This window comes from Trichoplusia ni, chromosome 4 (assembly GCF_003590095.1).
Source record: "Trichoplusia ni isolate ovarian cell line Hi5 chromosome 4, tn1, whole genome shotgun sequence".
In the NCBI taxonomy this organism is placed as follows: domain Eukaryota; kingdom Metazoa; phylum Arthropoda; class Insecta; order Lepidoptera; family Noctuidae; genus Trichoplusia; species Trichoplusia ni.
The window spans coordinates 1,080,464-1,101,532 of NC_039481.1; the positions used below are offsets into that span (position 1 = coordinate 1,080,464).

The 21,069-nt window shown below is 34.9% G+C and overlaps 2 protein-coding genes across 2 annotated transcripts; one reads left to right on the forward strand and one right to left on the reverse strand.

The window, feature by feature from the left end:
• The first annotated feature begins 238 nt into the window (after window positions 1-238).
• On the forward strand, window positions 239-6,050 carry LOC113492462. The gene is made up of 10 exons (XM_026869911.1): window positions 239-405; window positions 852-1,481; window positions 1,914-2,093; window positions 2,356-2,552; window positions 2,936-3,069; window positions 3,625-3,752; window positions 3,971-4,211; window positions 4,285-4,420; window positions 4,765-4,849; window positions 5,181-6,050. The coding sequence occupies exons 1-10, from the start codon at window positions 316-318 to the stop codon at window positions 5,325-5,327; spliced, it is 1,968 nt and encodes a 655-aa protein (XP_026725712.1). The 5' UTR covers window positions 239-315; the 3' UTR covers window positions 5,328-6,050.
• A 48-nt stretch (window positions 6,051-6,098) lies between these two features.
• Window positions 6,099-20,967, reverse strand: LOC113492467 (protein phosphatase 1A). The gene is made up of 4 exons (XM_026869919.1): window positions 19,836-20,967; window positions 17,506-17,623; window positions 9,737-9,854; window positions 6,099-9,299 (listed from the first exon to the last, which is right to left on the reverse strand). The coding sequence occupies exons 1-4, from the start codon at window positions 20,646-20,648 to the stop codon at window positions 9,191-9,193; spliced, it is 1,158 nt and encodes a 385-aa protein (XP_026725720.1). The 5' UTR covers window positions 20,649-20,967; the 3' UTR covers window positions 6,099-9,190.
• Window positions 20,968-21,069: the final 102 nt, after the last annotated feature.

Consider the following 21,069-nt stretch of genomic DNA (forward strand, 5'->3'; position numbering starts at 1 on the left):
TGTCTATGGTGCACCAAATTTATGAGGCAGGTATTCTCGTCTATTTTATCTACTTTCTTAGTTAAACTTATAGTTATCAGGCAGGTTGATTCTTTTTTTATCGCTAGATTTAATTCTGTCGTATATAGTTAAATTTTAAGGCTAATTTAAAACAATGTTTTTATTTCAATATATTAATTAGTACTGGTTTACGGTCAGCAAGTACAATACTGGCTGAACTGAGGGCTCTTTCATTTGTTACGTCATCATATCTATTTCATGTGGAGCAAGTAGCAACTAAAAGCAATTCATAAAAAGCTGTAAATTGAAATAAAAATGGCATCATTTGCATGTTACAGTGTCAGTAAGGAAAACACGTCTGAGGGTTATAAGGAACTAATAAATCGTGTCAGAAAACAACAACTGGCTAGTATCCGATTGATTTTAATAATATTTTGTATGTAACCACTTACCTATTTTTCAAACAAAATTTTCCTTCTTGTTAGTAGGTATATAAATTTGAACACTAAGAACATGTGAGCATTTAAAATCATCTTTAAAAATGCCATCTTTTTTTACCCGGGGAAATCCTCATGGACTTTGTCCGGCCTGGGGAAGGCGGAGAGGTGTGCCGGACTCCAATCGGCTAAATACACCGGAGTACATCACCCTTCCTTTAGAACTGAGGCCACTAGAACGCGATGCAAACTACCGCGATCTCAGGCAGGGACGCTATTAAATAACCGCAATATATATAAATTTTAATTTTATTTCGCCAGTTGAGAGGCACGCGGAAGCACCCGATCTTACTGTGAACCTACCGAAAAACTAAATATATTTTCATCAATGCTAATGAATTATTGTTCTAACAGCCACAAGACCAAACAGATCATACAGTCCGCAGTGCGTCCTACGCCCAATATGCTGCCCATAAAGACTTGAGGACCTACGTCTACAAGGATTTTCTTTACCAGCTCAGAAAGGCCGAATTCATCACTCCATGCGTCATAGTGTGCGATAACCCTGCGCCGTTCTTAAAGACTTACGTTCGCCTTATAGAGGCAGCGCAAATCCAGGATGGACTTGTATCCAATGCTTATTACGGAGAATTAAAAAAAGTCGTCACTAGCTTTGTCAATTACTTCACTCACGTTATAGATGAAATCGTCAGAAGAATAGATAGATACAGCTATAATGTTGATAATCACAGGATGATGAGCTTGGTAGATAATACCATAGATATGGCAACGGAGAACCAGGATCTATTCCTCATGGAGTTTACCGTTACAAATGAGGCTGATCAAGAGAAAGTTAACGAAATTGAGCAGGGACATCATGATTACGTGGAGGCGCTCAGGAAGCTAAGAGATTCTATGATCTACATGAATAAAGTTGAAACAATTGAAAATTTTGCTAAAGAACAGTTTGAAATTTCAACCAAGAAAATTAACGAACTATGTAATTTCACACATGGTTACATATCTGTGATGTTAGCCGACCGGGTTAGTCAAACTTTGTTTTATCTTTAGTATCTGGTATACCTACTGTATTATGGGGCATGTTGACGGTATGCATTAGGTTGCAGGTTCGACCCCAACGCAAACAACATATTTTTTTCTTGCATAACTCGCATTAGGCAAGCGATAAATGCTCAACTCTTTCCTACATGGAAAAAGACATGCGCCCAGCAGTAGAAAAGCCAGGCGTGTCCAACAAACCAATTAAATTGAAAAAAAAAACGCAACCCAGTACCTACCATTGTTCGATCCCTGATATCTGGGCCCCAATTCATTGTTTTGACCGTGAGTGTACGTACGTACTGAATTTCCAATTATTGTGTAGAAAATACTGACGAAAACGATCTTGTCATTGTCATTTTAAACCAATTGCCATTAATTCGCGAGCCTAATTTAATTTTAAGTTTAATTTTCCAGGTTTATGAAATATCAGTGAGCCTTGAAGAGACGGTAGATCGTATGAACACTAATAAGCGGAAATACAGCGAGCAGTGCTCTCAGAACTTGACAAGACTCATACACAATCTTTATGATAAGAACAAGGAGAACTTAGAAGTCCATCGACGTGATAGATCTCGCTCTGTGGATAGTGCTGAAGTTAGTAAATTTTTGTTGGTAATATTGAAATCCGTTCTAGGCAGTCCAATCAAATCAGCACGAGTATTAAACTCACCGTGATTGACCCTCGTATAGAAGGAATATTAATGTTGTCTACAAATGCTCGTTCCAGATCTGGGCGTGATTTACTATTTCCAATCGTTTCAAATGTTATTTTTCCAATCCAATCCTTTAGTAAGTAAGTAGTTCGTTGCAAAGTAAATGAATTTAATATTTTATTATTCATTAATTATTCACCTAGATTAACAGAAGCATCGAGGTGATTAAGAGTAAAATTGAAAACTTTGGAAATGAGGAAACTATAGCACGACTCGAATTGGAAACTAGCTATTGGGCAAGAAGACTGAAGGATTTTAACGATATTGCCCGCGTGCTGACCCATTTGCAAGGCGATCTGGAGAATTTGGGCAAAGAAGAAGAAAAATACAATGAGCTAAAGTAAGTAGCAGTTTAAACAAATAACCTGAGGGCCTAAGAAGTCTGACACTCAAACCGAAGCAGCAGGAGTCATTAATAATTTCCCGTCCAAAATTAAAAGGCCTGCCTGAAATAATTTAGAATAATTCTACACGTGAAGACTTGTAATTGGCTTTTTGTCAACTATAGTTGTTTATTTATTAAGTTTTATCTTTTAAGCTGTAAGTCTTCCACAGTATTTAAATAAATAACGTGGTGGGTGGTAGATCCCCTTGTTGTTTATTTTTTTTTCCTTGCGTCTTCTCTGTGCAAGCTTGACTTCGCCGTGTATCTCCCTCTAGTAAATCTATTGTGTTAGTACCTAGTTTTAATGTTAACGAGACGTCAAAAATGATCTTTTTAAGATGCACTGATTTGCCGGGACCCAAGACTATTTGTTTTGACGCGATGGGCGAGAATTTTGTTAAAAAAAGGAAATACCTTGAAGAGAAGATTGCGGCTGTCTCCAAAACACTTGTAACATTCTTCTGTGTTAGAGGTAAACTATTATGTACCAGTTAACAGCCATATCCCCTGAGAATATAGCGAAATATTTACTGGGACTAGCGTAGGGATCAAAGTACCCGTCCGCCGAACTATCGTATGGCATACATGACTTCCCAATTCTAGGTTTGATACTTGTAACATGTTTTGGTGGCAAGTGTTAGTCACCTTTCGAGGTATGTGAATGGCAGCACCGCAGTCGTTGCTTCAAAAAGGAACGACCAAATTATGATTTTTCTGTACAGTGTGCGAGGAATATAATCCTGCTCGACGCTGACTAGAACCAGGCGCGGATCCAGCCCTCAAAAAAGGTTGTGGTCACAGCCACCCGAATATTGGCGAGTCAGAGTTTGAACTCGCTTGTGATCGATATAGTGCATTCTTACAAAGGAGATGATAACAAAATAAATTACTACTGACTGTGGAAGTGTGACGTTAAAATTTTATGAGGGTCGTGGGCATGCCCATCGTGCCCACAATAGTGGATCCGCGCTTGACTAGAACTTGCGCTCATTATAATTAAACGTACATTAAATTTCAATAATACTAGGTACGGATCGAATCCTATACGCGGATAACGTGGGTTCTTACTACTGTGACGAGTTCAATCACCAAAATTACGTCACGAGCTACGGCTTGAGGACCTTCCATGTGAACTGCGAGGGCCAGTTTGTAGAGGTCAGTTTTGCTTAGTTTCTTATTTATTATTAGTAATTTTAAAATACTAGCACATCCAAATATATTATTCCTTCCCATTATACGTTTATGGCAATACTGACAGGCACAAATGTATGATTACCCTCTTAAAAATTAAAGGATCTCATTTTATTGTTACTAGGTATACTGGTATATGTGTAGATAAGATTGAATTTATACTTTATCGTTTATTCCACTAGCATTGTGAAGGGGACCCGTACTTCTTCGACGATAACGGTCGCTTCAAACTTATTGATGGCGAGAAGGTACACCAGTGCGCGCCCTGCACCAGCCAGTACAAACTGGATCAAGATGGACTCTTTAACAAGATCACTGTAGACTGTGGTCATTCAACCAAAGTTAACGAAAAGTGTAGGTTGGATATCAAGGATTTGACTGATGTTGAGATACTACCCACAAGAGAAATCATTGATATTACCCGTAAGTTACTTAATTAACGATTTTTTAATGAATTGAATAGTAACATTAACTTAATACATGAAATTTATTCCAGGAACTCTGGACCCTGATTCAGTGAAGTACCTCTGGGATAGCTACGGTATGATTCTTCCCGAAGTGCTTTATGACCTGTGTTTGGCAAAGCCGAAAAATCCCATTCACTATCTAGCACATATTCTTATAAAGCGTAGGTGAGTAATGGGTTTTATCCTTAGCATGTTTCCTTAACCTAAGTGTGATGCTGAATGGCGCAGTTAGGATTTCGTTTAAAAGAACTAGTTTCGCGCGCTAAAAAAAATCCTAGTGTCGCGGGGGTTTAAATAACTTTTTGTTTCAAACCCAAAACACCCAATCTTGAGCAAGCAAGCGTAGGTGACCATTGCACGCGGGGATCGAACCCGCGACTAAGTGTAATATCTCTATCTCTATATAAGAACTAAGTGTAATATCTATTGGAACGGAAATGTTGACAACTCGAAAGTATTTTCTATGTGGCTGCATCATTGTGACATATTATATTTCAAAACTATTTTAGATTTGAATCAACTAATGCTGAACTTGAAGCGTATAGAGAACTTGCCAACAAGTATCGATCCGATATTTACCAGAAACGTCAAGAGGTGAGCGAATATTTAGTAGCGTCAAATATGTTTTTTACATTTAAGTCCTTATTATAGTAATTTATTCGCAGTAAAAATTTCAAAACATTAAAACGTCAGCTAACGTCCAGAGCAATCAACGATTCTTTATGATTCCCATATACGTACACGGCTTCATACAGAATCTTGTTTTTTTTCTGGACTTAACTGGCTAAATAGTTATGGGCCAGATTTTAGGTAAGTCTAAACTAGCAAGTAATTGCAATCAGGAAAATGCCTTCATAATTAAAATTAATCTAACAGCGGATTGACACGGGTTTCTAAGTTTAAACATTTTTCATTCATGGTTTAGGAATCTATGGCGGCAACCCAAGCATGGAAGTCCAAACAAGTTAAGCGCCGCAAGCCGGAGGATTTGGACGACACCAACGATTGGGCCACATTCAACCAACAAACCGCTCAAATGGATTTCATCAACTCTTTGGACTTTTACAACTAAAAGCCGTAAAGTAGGGTAACGTATTCTTTGATCTTTAATTGAAAGAAAAATAACCTTTTGTCATACTATTTTAGCGATTTTGCGATTGTTTTTAATGTTTTGACTATGTTTCTAAAGTACACTTTTAAATTTCTAATGATTAAATATTAGAAGTTTGTATAAATAATTGTTTTATTTTTTATCACCTTGTATTGAAAAGGGACCGTACAGTTATGCTTGTAAAGTAGTTGATGAATGACTTGTTTTGAAACACACGAGACGTATTATAAATATTTTATTTTCATGTAACCTAAACTCTACTCTACTCTCAAAGTGTGGATTGTGTTGATAGTTCAGAATTTATTTTAAAATATATCTTACTGAGACTATAATTTTAATATACAAATTACATTTGACTCGACTTACTGTACACAGATAAATAAGCTTTATATTGCCTGTCGTAATCCGATCGTGGAATTAAGTAGAGTCCTGGGTCTCCAAAATTTCACAAACCGATGACGACATCTATACCAACGATTTGTGTAATAGATAAACATACCTATTAATATTTTTACATAGAGTATGTAAAGGTCCAATTGTTGGTTGCGTATTTGAAATTACAATAAAAATATAGAAAGATCTGTATAACTGTTTACTAATCGATTATTTTTACTATAGATAATACATCCAACAATTTATCACTTGACCTTATATTAACTTGTGAAATACTACTCTACTATTAATTATCACAAAAGCGGGATCTACTGAAACAATAATAAAAGAAAAAAAAAATGTCAAGGTACAGGTATTTATTGTTCAAGCGTCTACTAGATAATAACGAGACACACTTCGTGATACGTTGACTTTCGTCTGAAAGCAAAAATTAAAAAAAAGACAACCAGACGCAAACCTACATACTCGTCGTGGATGGACGTAAAAAAATCCAATTCAAAACCCACTGTCTAATATTAATATTTGGTTTAGTAAAAAAGAGGAATATGAAGTCAATCGTAACCGTAAAGTTTAGGACAAGAGAGGGACAATAACGCGCCATCGTCACCACACATGTACAGACATACACCGTGTGGTGGTCACAGATAGCTTGCAATAAAAATCTAAAACCACGATTGTACAAAACACAATTTATGTGACTAAACTATATAAGTCATATAACACGTGAACTGGATCCTCGACAATGGGTTGAAAAGGGTAATAAAAATATTCTGGGTATAACATATAGAAAATTATTAGATGGAAGCAATATTAACTGACAAATTTGGGGTCATAGCGAAGTTCTGACGCAAGGCAGCATAACACGACTATTTATTCATCTGAATAAAGTCTAATATAAATAATTTTAAGTAGGATTTAAGCTTGAGTGTAGGACTCGGTGCGGTATTTTCCAAAGGTATTTTGCTGCCTTGCACAAAATGAAAAAATAAATCGCAATAGCTTTGCTACCACCAATAAAGTAGATAATAATTTTATATCTAGCAATCAGATGTTCAGTAGTTTATTATGTTATATATTAAACTAATTTAGATATGGTCTGAATTTTCAATATGTGAGTTTGAATTTACGAATGCAACTTTGAATAGTTGTTTTAATTTTTCACTTATCAACCGGAAATATCAAAATGTTTTATTCGTATACTGAAGTAGCATTTGTAAATTGAAACGTGACTATATAATAGTTTTGTTATTATTTCAATCGTAAGATATACTAAAACAATGCCTCCCTCTTAATACGTCACACTTTAAAACCTCTGAAATATTTTTTGTTCAGTAAAATCTATTTAGTTACATACTCGTAGCAGACATCGGAAATACATGTATCAATCATTTATAGCAATACAACAACTGGTCACACAGGCTTAAAGAACAATGTTTCATTATTTAATTTTTGATACTTACTCTTGACTTAAAGCTGTTGTAGGTAATTAAAAAGATGTGAATTTTAACTGATGTGTGTACTAAAATGTTACATGTATTTCAACGTCTGTCTGCATCAACTCCTCACAATTAGTTAGTTACACGCTATAAACCGCACAAACAGGTACAAAAGTATCTTTTTTCTATTCTCTTTTATTTACAAGAGGTGAACATCAGAAATGAACATTACACATAGAATTTGGTAACAACATTATATGACGAATGGAATTCGGTCTAATTTGATATTTTGTACGGCCACAGACACTACGCGCTTCAACAGATTAGTTACTTTTATTCAATTTTATCTTAGTACGAAGCAAAAATTTAAAAGCATACCCATTTTTTGAATAACGCGTAACTTTTAAAAAGCGATTAAATCTAAATCCATTTTTTGTGTAACACGAAACGAAGAATATTTTTGAAAAATAAAAAACCTAACAATTAATATTACCCCATATTCCAATTCCCAATTAATCTAGTTTAAACTTTTTAAATGTTATTTCGACGTTTAGGATAATGACTATGTGTGTTGTAGTAAAGAAAATAAAATATGTACAAAAACAATCTAAATATTTATTATATAGAATTGAGAAACCAATTTACCAATTGTATTTAGGCTTTTATGTGAAACGGAACATAAGATTACACTAAATTCGACTGGCCATTTGGAATATGTTTTATAAATGCTCAACATTCATTTCAAGAAAATTTTGCTACGAATAAACAATTTTCGCTAAACACTAAGCAAGTTTAGCTAAATCTGCAGCAGTAAAGTTCTTAACAAATGTTAAGCGCGGGAACGGAAACTACAAAATTAACCGCTCACACAAAATATATTGTATCATAGAATTTCTATTACATCCAATCGAATATCTAATATTATACATCTAATATTATGACATTCACGAATGGCCAATGTTAACACGAAACAAAAATATCTAAACTACAAAAATAATAAAAATTGTAACGCGTAAAAATCAAGATGTTTGCTTTACAAATGAAGGGAGGAAGGAGAAGGCTGGTGTCGCGGCGCCGAGCGGGCCTCGGGCCGCGGCCGCGGGAGGCTCGCGTATGGCATCTGTATTGAAGGCCCATACCACAGCCTATAGAGTATTACATAGTATATGCATTTTTGGATTCGATTTTGCTTCGACCCTGTTGAGTTGTCGGTAATATGGGAATAGTTTGGGATTCACAGTTTTATTGTAAATAAATCACAAGCTACGTCACTTAGCTAGCTTAATTAAGTAGGGAAAAGCAATGGAGACATAGGCACGCGTTTGCTCTCACAAAAAACAATCTACCGAGTAGTGGGGGTAGTTCTGTGGCTTATAGAACCGCAATCAACACAGCCGAAGCGCAGGCTTAGACTGAATCAAACAAGATTACAGCTACGTTACCTGACATTCGAGACAGTTTACAAATAAGTATGTTTCTTAACAGGTATTAAACCAAGGAAATAACACCGTGCACAAGACAAATACAAAAATAAATTGACATGAGCATCAACTCAGCAATGCGTTATGTACAAAACAAAATGTTACTAATTTCAAGACCATCAGATGTGTAACTGCAATATTGTTTGACTTTACTAGTTATGATGTATCCAGCTAATTTTGGGACGAAACCGCACACTTAGCAAGCGTACACGCTTTTAAATTCAAACATGTTTGAATTCCATTAGAATTCTGCAGTTCCTGCCTCGTTTTATCTTACTTTAAATTTGAAAATTGGCTTTGGTTTGATATGTCAACATTACAATTACTTTAGTAGTGACTGCCACTGTTTATAAAGAAACGATCCTAAAGTTACTCACCAAATTGATCAATTGAATCAATTTGAATATCAAATAGAAATTCGACATGTAGTCAGTGTCCGCGCTCCGTCGGTGGATATACACGGCTGGTGTACGATCACGTCCCGCAAGTGTTAGTGTAGAACGTAATGTAGGCATTAGTTAGCGCTGAACGCGTCCGCCAGCTCGCTCTGGCAGTCGAACGTCTCCGAGCTGTCCGGGTGGTCCGGGTAGAACTCCCTGTATATTTTGTCCACTAGCGATTGTCTGAAAGTAAAGAAAATACACTTTTATTTACAAGGAATGCTATTTATTTAATTGTCAATTAACTTAGCCACGTTTCGACTATGGACAATAGCCTAATACTCCACTTAAATAAGAAATATGCATACTGATACACCTTAAGGTATAATTCTTTGCTTAATATTATTAATCAAATTTAAGACGTCAACAGTACAATAATTTTATGTCCTGCCCTATTCAAGCACGCACTGAGCAAATTGTAGCGTAATTCGAGGTAAAACGACTCCAGAAGCTAAACGAAAAGCGCCAAGCTCAAAAAGTGAGGCCTAAGCTGTCGTACACCTATACTCTGAATAGTGCGGGTCAACTATACTGCAGCGCTTGCGACCGAGTTTTTAGATCCCAAATCGGTCTCCCAAAGCGATAAAGAGGGCTATAGTTATAGTATGTCGTGTACTGACTTGGCCGCGAGCCCGCCGCCGGGCGGCAGGCCGGGGATGTTCTCCTGCACGAGCTGCTTCATCACCCACGAGAAGTGAAACGACGTGTCCTCCAGCTCCTCGGTGCGGTCGATCAATGCTGGGGAAATAAATACACACGTTATCACACTTGTAATGACCGAACAGCAAAAGAAAGCTTGGCTTAAGAGGAAGTTGGGCCAAATTAAACAAGTGATAAGTTAAAAATTATATAACAAATTTTCAAAGCATTGGAAGTACTGCCATGGATAATATCATAAAAACAAGAGGTCTTGCGTCTTGTAAGTAGCCATTTCAAAAATATTGCTTAGTCGAACCGATACTGCGGTAGCTTACTACGCCAATATGTGCTGCTATTGACGCATAATATATCTTTCCAATATTGGCTTTTACATAAAAACCAGCTAAAAGTATGTGTGGCAATTTTAACGTAGGTATGAAATTTCCTACTGTTATTATAAACGGGAAAATATAAGTACGGATGGATGTTAGATACTCATTTTAATCCACTGAACGGATTTGGACTCAATTTTGTACATGATAGTTTACAACGTGGATAAGCCACAGAGTATAGTCTTTATCCCAATTTTATGTTTCCGTGGAATCATTTAAGAATTGAAGCGGCCGGAGACGATGGTAACGGTTAGTTTATAAATCCTTATTCATATGCTCGTGTAGCCAAGTAAATTATTGTTTATTGAACAAGTTATATCGTATTCAATCATAGACTTGCTTGGCACATGTTAGATTTCCCGTCTATCTGCTATGACTTTGACCTGACCTAACAATAATGCTTATTAGCAAAATCGAATGATTAATTATTAACATAACTGTTTCAAACTCTTACACTACCTACCCTATTAGAACCAAATAAAATATTCGCTATCTTATGCTAACTTAAACTTTTTACTAAATAAGAAAAAACAAATATTTTGACAGCAATTTATTTTTTCTGCTCAAGTAGCAAAATATTACTTTTTATTAGAGGACTCAAAAGTTAAACTGCAATAAATAACTTTGCCCAATAACATTTTCATCCCATCAAAATACCTCAACCCTACTCACCCACCCACAAGTACATACAACATTCAGAATACGTAAAGTTCCAAGTATCTCGAGGCAGCCCTAATGTGTAGGCGACATCGCAACTACCCACGAAATAACAAAACTACAGGTACACATAAACACAGGCACTTTGACTTCAGTGTGTGACGGAGATATTAATGTTGAACACGCGACCAACGTAACACTGCAGACTCGTTTCAAAGTTTATTTTGACGTTGACATCTGCCCTTGACTTTTGGTAGGAACAAGGACAGTTGTAATCAGTGAATAAGTAAATTTCTGGTTTCTTTTACTTTTCTTTAGTTTTTATTTTTGTTGATATTCTCAATGAAAATGATGTCTAGCTCTATCTCCTGAAAGACATCACTTCGTTCTATCGGAAAAGTTTAGATATAGCAACGAAAGTATTTTTCTACAAATGTAAGTTGTTGTTGCTTTGGCACTTTATTTTACATCGACAGATTTGATCTAACGTTAATATTGGAAAAGCTATATTAAAATACTATCCCATTTAATGTAATGATTAACAATCTTAAAATGTGCTGACATTATTTCAATCAGGAAGGGTCTACTGTTTCAAAATGCTGTAATCAATTTTGGACGTTCAAATATTATTTTTGTGCCAGCAACTACAAATACAGTATGCCAGTACTATTGTACGTATTTAACAAAATACAATATGATTTCAATAAGTTTGTCTTTTGTGAAATTATCAATTCAATGAGCAATCAATAGTTACCCTTGTATATAAATAGGGGTCACGTTCCTATTATAGAGAATTCACGTGAAGTGAAGAAACTACCAACCAGATAAATAAAGGACTTCAAAGAGAAGACTACAACTGTCTTCTGCTCTTTAAATTATTCTACGGTCACAACGGACACAAAAGAAATCCTGGAACAGAGTTTGAATTAGGTAAAAATTTTGGGGGTATTTATGAAACTAAAAGACGTTTTGACTGAAGGCATAAAAGTTAAACACCAGAACTGCTTTTAGCTTAGCAATTGTGACGAATAATAAAAAGAATCATTCGTACTACTTCACTTAACGACAATTATAAGTACTACATGTATCTACATTGGTTATGAGCTATTCATAACACTTTACTGACATCTCCATGCATCATAATGTAAACATAGACTACGGAAACACTTCGTTCTATAGATAAGGACGAAATTCTAAAGAACTAAATAATAGCTATCGCGACAGTCATTATCCATTTAGCCGCGCCGCTAATCAGTTGTTTACTATCGCATGCAAATGCATTTGTAATAGATATAATTGTATTCTGTAGCTAGGGCGATACTGGCGCTGCCTGACACTTTATTACCGACGGCGGTGCCTCTACAGTCATTACTGTTTTATGAAAGTGCAACTAAACAAGAAACGATCGCGTGCAGAACACACTCCTAACAATGAAACTATTTTTACTTTAGACTGCAACATTGTAAGAAACTAACTAGCAGCATTATTTCGCGAGTCTCCAGTTTCTGATCGTAACAAATCTCGTCATTGAATGCCCGTCTGTAATTACATAAACAGCACGGCGCGTGCACTACATAATCGATAACAGACAAGACCAACAAGATTAGAAGTGCACTATTATGGCTTCCAATCTTATAAACCTAGTGTCTTTAAATACGAGCGTCACACGAGCCCAGACCGGCATTCAAAGCGCACGTTGTTCATTGCTTTAACCCTTCCAAATTCATAAAAAGCTAATAAAATCTATTTATTTATTATTTTATGAAGCAATGATATGATAAGGGTCAGGACTAAAGCAATGAAACTATACATTTGATTTTTCAAAAATACTTTAATATTAGAAAACAGTTATAACAATTTTTAGACAATATAAATTCAGCGCGATTTTAGTCTCACAATATACAATGTTAGTAAAAATTTTGTAAAAGATTAATTAGGGCATTATAAAGATTTTAGTAAAATTTTTAATTAAGAAGTTAATATCACAAATGTTAGATTAATTAAAACAATAATCACAAATTCGATTAAGTACAAGTAGTTAAATATTTGTACAGAGGAGAAAACTTATAAGCTAAGCTATATTTTAAAGACTTTTCAAAACAGAAGTTTATTATTTTATTGAAGGAAAAGTGTATAAAGAGTAGATTTAGAAGTGTAACGAGTGCGTGTGTTCTTATGTAACGTGTCACTCGTATGGCCAATACTAGCTTCCTCTATGGAAATCATAGAGATAGATACAACTCTACAGTTTACATTAAGAACGGTGTTTGATCGAAAAATTAAAACTTTGGCTACTGAACCTGTTAAAATAGGACAGACAACCGATGTAACCTGTTTTTACAATTGTTTGTAACCCGTTTGTTGGCTCGAGGTTTCAAATACACACAATTTTCTATTAGTTTGAGGCCTTAGAAAGAATTTATAATATTTTGAAAAGCCTTCATGGCATCATCACTCAACGAGTATTGACAATAAAGTCTAAAAATATCTAAATAAATAATATAAATTACTTCACGTCAAACAACAACAAAAATAAAAATATACACTTAGTATAAATAAATAAATAAACTGGTAACATTTCTGCATCGCAGAATATAAACATAAAACCTTCTTATAGTATTTTAAAATAATGTGAAATGTGTGGTGACGTATATGTATAAATAACATGTAAGTATATTTTAGGAAAATTAAATAACGCACGTCACTTTTCTACGTATATAAATGGTAATACAATGAGATATTTTTAAAGCAAGCACTCTATTTAAATTCATTACTGGGTACACACTTAAGTAATACCTGTATCATCATGTTTACTTTGTATTCTAAGAGTAAAATTATATAATGGATGGCAAGTATAAAATTGAACTACTTAAATATAGGATAAGTATGCTACATCAAAGAAGTATGCGAATGGAGTGACGGTAATATCTAAGAAAGGGTATTATACTATTTAGGAAATGTTTTAAATTCGTACAAGGACAAATATTATCAAAATATCAAGCAAACAATTTCAACTCGGTTGAATATCCTTATTGAACATAACATAAACTAAATATTAGTTTAGTTTAATTTATTGTAAAAATATTTTAATTGATTACAACATAACATGATTAATTGAAATTTTCATTCCTCATTCACAAAAAGTGTCAGTAAAAGTGTTAGAGAGATAAACCAAGTTTCACTTGTTAATTTAACAACTTCGAATAAAAGTGTAATTGAGCAAAATCATAAAAAAACAACAGTTTCACTGAGTGGAGATCATGTAAAGAATAATAACTAATTAATTCACTGACTAGTATGATTTGTACATAAACTGTAATAGGAATAGTAAACATCATGTTTTTCTTTAAGATGATACTTCTAATTAGGATACAAAGTGAATTAATAAACTTTACTACGAATGAACTGACTTATATCTCTATGGAAGTTGTAAAATAGAATATTGCTACATGATTTTGTACTAAATGTCAATCGAAACTGAATCGTTATTCGATAGTAATCGATTCGTGAAGTTAACGATTCTATTACTATTCTGATGTCATACAACATACTATTGCTCATTATATATTTTAGTGTCGTCACAGTTTGCTGGACACGTGTCGACGATAGTCAAGCATAGTCTGGACAGGATAACTGTTCACTGTTTCATACTTGTGTTTATTAGTATTCCAACGAAAGCTTAGACGGGATGACTTCCAGGTCTCGTAAAGTTAACGTTTTTGACAAGCTATTACATTTACATGTTGCCAAGCAAGCTGAAATAAATTGTTTTATTTATGTCTTCATCAAAAGATTATTTTTCGTATAAAGTTTAACTGCGCTAGGATTAGAGACACTATTTGCCTAGCCTTTTTCTATGCTATGTTGGAGTCGGTTTCCAGTATTAATGAACTTTCCAGTATTAGTTAAAGTTTAGTTTTATAAGTGCTATTCTTCAAATAATTTTAAGTATGAGTCATTGATAATATTGCTATACGTTATCTTAGAGATATGAAAACAATCAGAGACTATTTTAAGTGTAGTCGAGGAAAGTTTTGTAAATATTAAACGCAAGGTTTTGCTTTTGTTTAAATCATCTAGCTAATAACTCGAGTGTCGTTCACGCAAGTTACCTAGATTTCATTGTTTGTATTGATAATAATAATGGTTCATTATTATTCTGTTCGTGATGTCGAACATAATAATATAGGAGCTATGGCTTTGGCAATCTAATCGAGGTATGCACTATGAAATCATAATTTACAATAGTCATGTCGGTGAGTACTTTACTAGACTTATGTGTTGCATGCCAAATTGATCTTATATAATATACAAGTTTACACTATGGCACCGTGAACTTGGCAATGTTAGAAATATTTTCATAAAAAAGAGGAAGACTAGCAACTAGTTAAGTTGCATCTTCATCGGACTTTTTTTACAACATTTATAAATATCTATAGAAGTTTTCCCTAACATAGAGCAGAGAATAAAATATTCCTTGTAAGGGTATGTTCACACTACGCAGTAACATAGTTACCGGAGAGGCAGCGCGACAGCCGCCACCGGGCAGCCGTAAATTGCGGTTGAAATTGAAATCTAAACGCGTTACAGTCACGACACGTGCGCTCGTATTATGTCCTACGCTTCGTCACAACATTATAGAACTCTCAATTGACAAACATCGCTTAAAATAAACGGCAATTTCGCACAGAATTTAAACAATTTTATTACCGTTTGATTCATCAACTGATTGCTAGCTTCGAAATTTCTTAATTCAGATTTCAGCGCGTCACCAAGTTTCGTCGAATGTTTTAATTGTGAATAGCAATCATTAGATAGGAGCCAAAAATAATTGCTACTGTTTATTGTAACAAACTTTGAGAGCCTAGATAAATTATTTCTCAATATAAAATTGTTCTCGTTTTAAATTAACTTCTGACTTAAAAGTCGGATATAATGCTTTACACAAATGGAAGAAAAAGGACCAGTCTTACATAAATTACAAAGTCACGTCGACAGTATGTCTGCGAGTCCACAGTCCACCATCTAGTGTGGAGTTACCCTAAATAAATGATGTCATTCTCTGATAGTAAATAGTACTATGATTGTGATATCACACGCCTGATAACAATCTGCAGAATTCACACTAACTAGTCGATTTTAGTGTCTTTACATAAACTACGTTATTAAAAGAACAAAAAAACATAATTACGCATGCATATTCATGAGTTATATTATAGTACAATCATGCTAAGAATAAACATTCTATGCATTCCGTTAAGATAATGTATTTAAAAATGAATTGCTTTGTTTGAAGTTTATTTCAATCTCATTAATTTCTATAGTTCAGGAACAATAGCAACAATAAGTTTCGAGCATACGTCATTGTAAAATGACTGAAGTAATAAAATTCAGTGTGTGTATGCTCAGAAAATAAAAATATCGGTTCATTCAAATTCCTCGGTTAACGTACCCTTGAAAACCGTATACACAAGTGTTGTGTTATTAATTAAAATATGTTTGAATATGTGTAATTACTCTACGAAAATTTAAGCTTAAAATTAATTGACGATTTTGTTAATGACATTTTTAGAACCGTTTTACTATGCACCTTATTATTTTTGTTAGTATTTTATATTTATGATTTCAATAAAACATTTATTTAAAATCTACAATAAATCACTTCATCATGTCTTTTCTGATAAGTCGAATATTATTCAATGTTAAGAGTTTATATCACGTTCGAAAGCACAAAGTAAGTACTTCTAATGTGGGTGTAAAGCGTTGTTTGGCGGTAGGTATTAATAAAGTTAATGAATAGTGAAAGGTAATACTAAATCACATTCATGAAACGAAGTTTACTAGTTCAAAACCTGCGTGGGAAGCGTAAAGTGAAGCCAGACGTTTCAAAAGTTAATCAAACGTAACCCATTCCTAAAATTATGAACACTTCCTTAGTCGCCCGTAAAAACTTTTACAGACTTTAAATTCATAATAAGCTTTATATATTATATATACCTATATACTAAATAACTAACATGTGCCAATTTGTACTAAAAATTGTACCAGTTGCCTTTATTATTGCTTATGTAAAATTAACTAATTTTGGCAGATATGGCATACGTAAACTTAAAACTAACGCGGGCAGTCCCTAATCCTTAATATAATATAAATTCTTTACTAATAATAATCAATAGATTCGCTTCCTTATTAATAATGTATGGTGTCTTTATCAATTTGTCAAATAAGGCCCATATTAGCACACAAGTAAATCGCGGTCTACCGCTACTTTACTGTATCTATGGAGAACAGCTGTAGAAAGCGGTTAAGGGTTTAAGACACTGGAGAAAGCGGGAGTATTCGCAATTCTCAATGTTTATCAGTCTATGAGTAGAGGCTTGACGATCATTCAGTCTTCTACATGTCATTGTCAATTCCCTTGATAAACCGCTTCATATTTTCACGGGTTTCGGTAACCAGTTGCCGATAAAACGAGCATTTAAAACACCGGCCTGCTATAATATAGTACCATAAACAGTCCAAGTTTCATTGTATTAGACGGTTTAGGCCACCTGGTCACCGGAACTTAAGAAAAAGTAGGCTTTACGCTCTAGCGTTATTAGGCCCGTTCCTACACTCGTCCATGTCTATATGGTTGTCGGTCCGAGTCTGTCTGTCTCTGTGTTTGTGTGAGCAGGCATGCAATAGTGAATGATAGCAACCTGTGAGCCTCTGTCGGAGCGTCTCGTCGAGCTCCCGGTCGGCGCGCTGGGCCTCGGCGTTCGGCTTCGGCGCGGCGGGGAACACCACCAGGACGATGCTCATGTTGTCTTTGCTGCCCTGTAAATGTGAGGCAAGGATGAGAATACTGTGAAAATGTTAATTGAGCTATCTATAGGTACACATCAATATTTAAGTGGCTTGGCTTTTAGAGAAGAAAATAGTTACAAACTTCATTTCGTAATTTCATATGGGAATTCCGTGTTTTATTTCGTTGCACACTAACATAATAAAATTGATATTTTATATCCATACACCATTAAATGTTTGAGACATTGTTAAAAAATTACTTGTTGAATAAAAAGTCAAACTAATGAAGATGAAAATCATTGTGTTATGTTTAATAGCTGTCCTACCTAGCTGAACATTTGATATAATTTATTTATTCCTAAATGTTTAACATCTTTCTATACAGCTTGTAATTTTAGCACCGAAATGAGATGCTATTAATAATATTACCATAATGAGGTTATAGTTTCCCTTCATTATTATTTTCAATTAATAGCTTGAATATTTTCCTGTCGAAAATAGTGATAATTTTGCTAAAAATATGAAAAGCATGAAGATAAATTCAAATGAAATATGATTATTATTTGCTTTTTTATATAACACTAATATTATCATCACTTTTAATAAATTTAAACCATTGTTTACCAAACATTCTAGACATTAGGTAGGTACTCTACAGAAATATGACTAGAAATACTTGCAGACTAGAATGTTATATTATACTTGGCGGTGTCATGTTACATGAACTAGCCAGTAGAGGTTGTAAACATTACTCTATCTACCATTAACTATTTAATTGGTATTATTGTAACATTGACCAAATATTTAAGTCTATGAGATCTAGACTTTAATACAGATATTAGAAAAAAGCTTGTTCTATCAAAATGGGGTAGAAACATTTTATTTTATCACTATTGGTGAAAAATACTGACATCATGAGGTGTAACTCTGTAATTTACTGTATACACACAGACTTGTGTATATTAAAGAAAAAGAAAACTATTTATAGTATGTATTTAGAGTATAAACATTTTTATCACTACTACTATTGCTAAATTTAGTCTAGGACAGACAAACACCTATACAGATGATAGTAAATAGTAACATCTTAATGTTATTATAAGCTGCTGAGCATTGTCTTTCACCTGGCACTATTCCAAACACAGGTTGCTAGAGCTTCCTATGCCTACTACAAAATACATGACACTAATCAACCTGAAAATAGGAAGAAGAGGCCTTTGCTCTGAAGTAGAACTATTAGTAACAGTTTTAATTAACTACTTAATCTTAAAATAGTCCATATCTTCAGACATAACAGTAACTACAAAACACCTTCTGTTTTAACTATTTGGTCTCCTATTGCCCATAGTCTGACCTTCTCCAATTCCGTTCTAACCTTAGCTGAGCAACTTTCCAGATTGGTTGATGACCAAAAAAATATCTAGTTTATAAAATCTTTCTTATTTAACCATTTGTATTTGTGCAGCAGTTTTAATTAAATACTTGTAACAATAACTATTCTGTTGTATTTAAATCACTTGATTTGACATGCCCGGGAGTATATTAATGGATTTGGTAACAGATATCTGTGTATGACAGTCATTCAAACATTTGGCTACTGATTGACAGTTCATAAAAACAGAGTGAACATCTGCAGAGTGCAACAGATTGTTTTCAACAAAATCTCTATCATTTTTGTTCCTGTATGTTATACTTGGTGTTTGTAAATATATAGTCAACAACAAGGTCTTGATCTAGTCAATAATAAGATCTTATAGTTCATGGGCCAGCAGTGTCCAAAGGAGTTTTTTATTCTATCGTCCTTTTTAAATCATGCTAAGAGAAACTCTCTAATACATAGCATCTTGAATAAAATGAACATATTTATTACAAAACCGAAACACAATACATAATTAGCTCTGTAAGTATGGGTAAGTACATTAGTTTTAAAACATGAATGTGTAATTAAATCAAGTAATAAATGATTCATTATTGTTGCCAGGTTGAATATGAATGCTTGGCTGTAGTAATTTGATTGATGTTTACTACTCACCTTGAAAAGACTTCCATAACATGTTTACAGAGATTGCAATATCTGAGTGGTGAGATGAGAATTGAATCTAGGTAGAGTGGAAAATGGTAATGAAATCTATAAATATGAGGATTTACTTATTTATGGTTAAAATTGTTGAATTATTTTGATAAGATTGAAGTTTAAATATAGTGCTTTGATAACATAAATAGGTAAACAGGGAGCACTAACCTTATAAAGGCAGGTATCAATGACCTGGTTGGTGACAGCGACCAAGTCATCAGTCAGCTGAAGCAATGAGTGTATGTACGCACACAGTGCCTCATTACTCATCACATCCCACACACCATCACAGGCCAGCACCAAGAACTCATCCTCCACCTCATTCCGCTCATGTACAGACACCTCAGGCTCTGGGGACACCAGCTGCTCGCACGGTCCGCGATTCTTCACCTTCTTGTACTCGTAGTCTCCGAGCGCCCTAGACACAGCTAAGCTACCATTAACACGCTGTATCATGACTGAACCACCAGCCTGAACAATACGAGACTTCTCTGACGGTAGTTCAGGTTTGTGGTCTCTCGTAGCGAAGATCGGCGTTCCATTACGAGCTAGCACAGCTCGGGAGTCACCACAGTTGGCTATGTATATCTGCTTTGGCGACACGAACGCGCACACTGCCGTCGAGCCAGATTTCTCCTGGCCATTGCACAGCTCCGGTAGCTCTCGCATCTTCTTGTCCAAGTCCAGGAAGCCGGCACGGATCGCCTCGGCAATTTCCTCGCGCCGAAACTCGTCCGTCTGAAGGATACATTCAAGGAGATTGTCTGCGCAGTGTGCTGAAACCCGCGCGCCCGCATGCCCATCAAATACAGCAAAATAAGACCAGTCCGATAGAGTACCATTTAAAGTTAGCTGCGCGTGATGCGCATCCTCCATCTCAACCCGCCAACCCTGCATCGACGCCACGCCATAGCGAAGACCATTTCCTTCCCCGTTCTCGTTGTATTTCTTAGTCTCAGGCTTATTCAAAAACGCCCCCATACTGAGTCCTCTGTTATTATTAAGTTAATCGCACATAGTTTCCACACCATCAGGCACTCGAACGCACGTCGCAACCGATAACGTAAAAGGCGAGCAAAAGCATCACTGGTAGATACGATCTCACGGTATGATCACGTCAGATGGTTGTTTCACTACACTTGTGGCTGCAATGCCGAAACGCGTGGAGTTTATTGTTTCAACTGCTTCTTAACTAATTACGCGATGGTGTTGCGTAGATCTCGATGACAAATCGTGCTCTCAGGAATCGTAAAACGAAAAAGCAACTCAAAAGAATGAATGGCGGACATAAATAGTAATTGTCTATGATTTACTTTTTTAAATAAATTTTATATGATATTGTTTATGGATTTTATTTGCAGAAAAATCCTCAAATTTTCGCTAAAAGAAAAGTCCTATAAAG

Excerpts from the sequence above, each read along its gene's own strand:
- LOC113492462 (XM_026869911.1), top strand. The coding sequence starts at position 316 with ATGGCATCATTTGCATGTTACAGTGTCAGTAAGGAAAACACGTCTGAG. Across the intron at positions 1,482-1,913 it reads CTGTGATGTTAGCCGACCGG|GTTTATGAAATATCAGTGAG; the intron begins GTTAGTCAAACT and ends TTAATTTTCCAG. Across the intron at positions 3,070-3,624 it reads AACATTCTTCTGTGTTAGAG|GTACGGATCGAATCCTATAC; the intron begins GTAAACTATTAT and ends CAATAATACTAG.
- LOC113492467 (XM_026869919.1), bottom strand. The coding sequence starts at position 20,648 with ATGGGGGCGTTTTTGAATAAGCCTGAGACTAAGAAATACAACGAGAAC. Across the intron at positions 9,855-17,505 it reads GCTCCGACAGAGGCTCACAG|CATTGATCGACCGCACCGAG; the intron begins GTTGCTATCATT and ends TTATTTCCCCAG. Across the intron at positions 9,300-9,736 it reads GGCGGCGGGCTCGCGGCCAA|ACAATCGCTAGTGGACAAAA; the intron begins GTCAGTACACGA and ends CTTTACTTTCAG.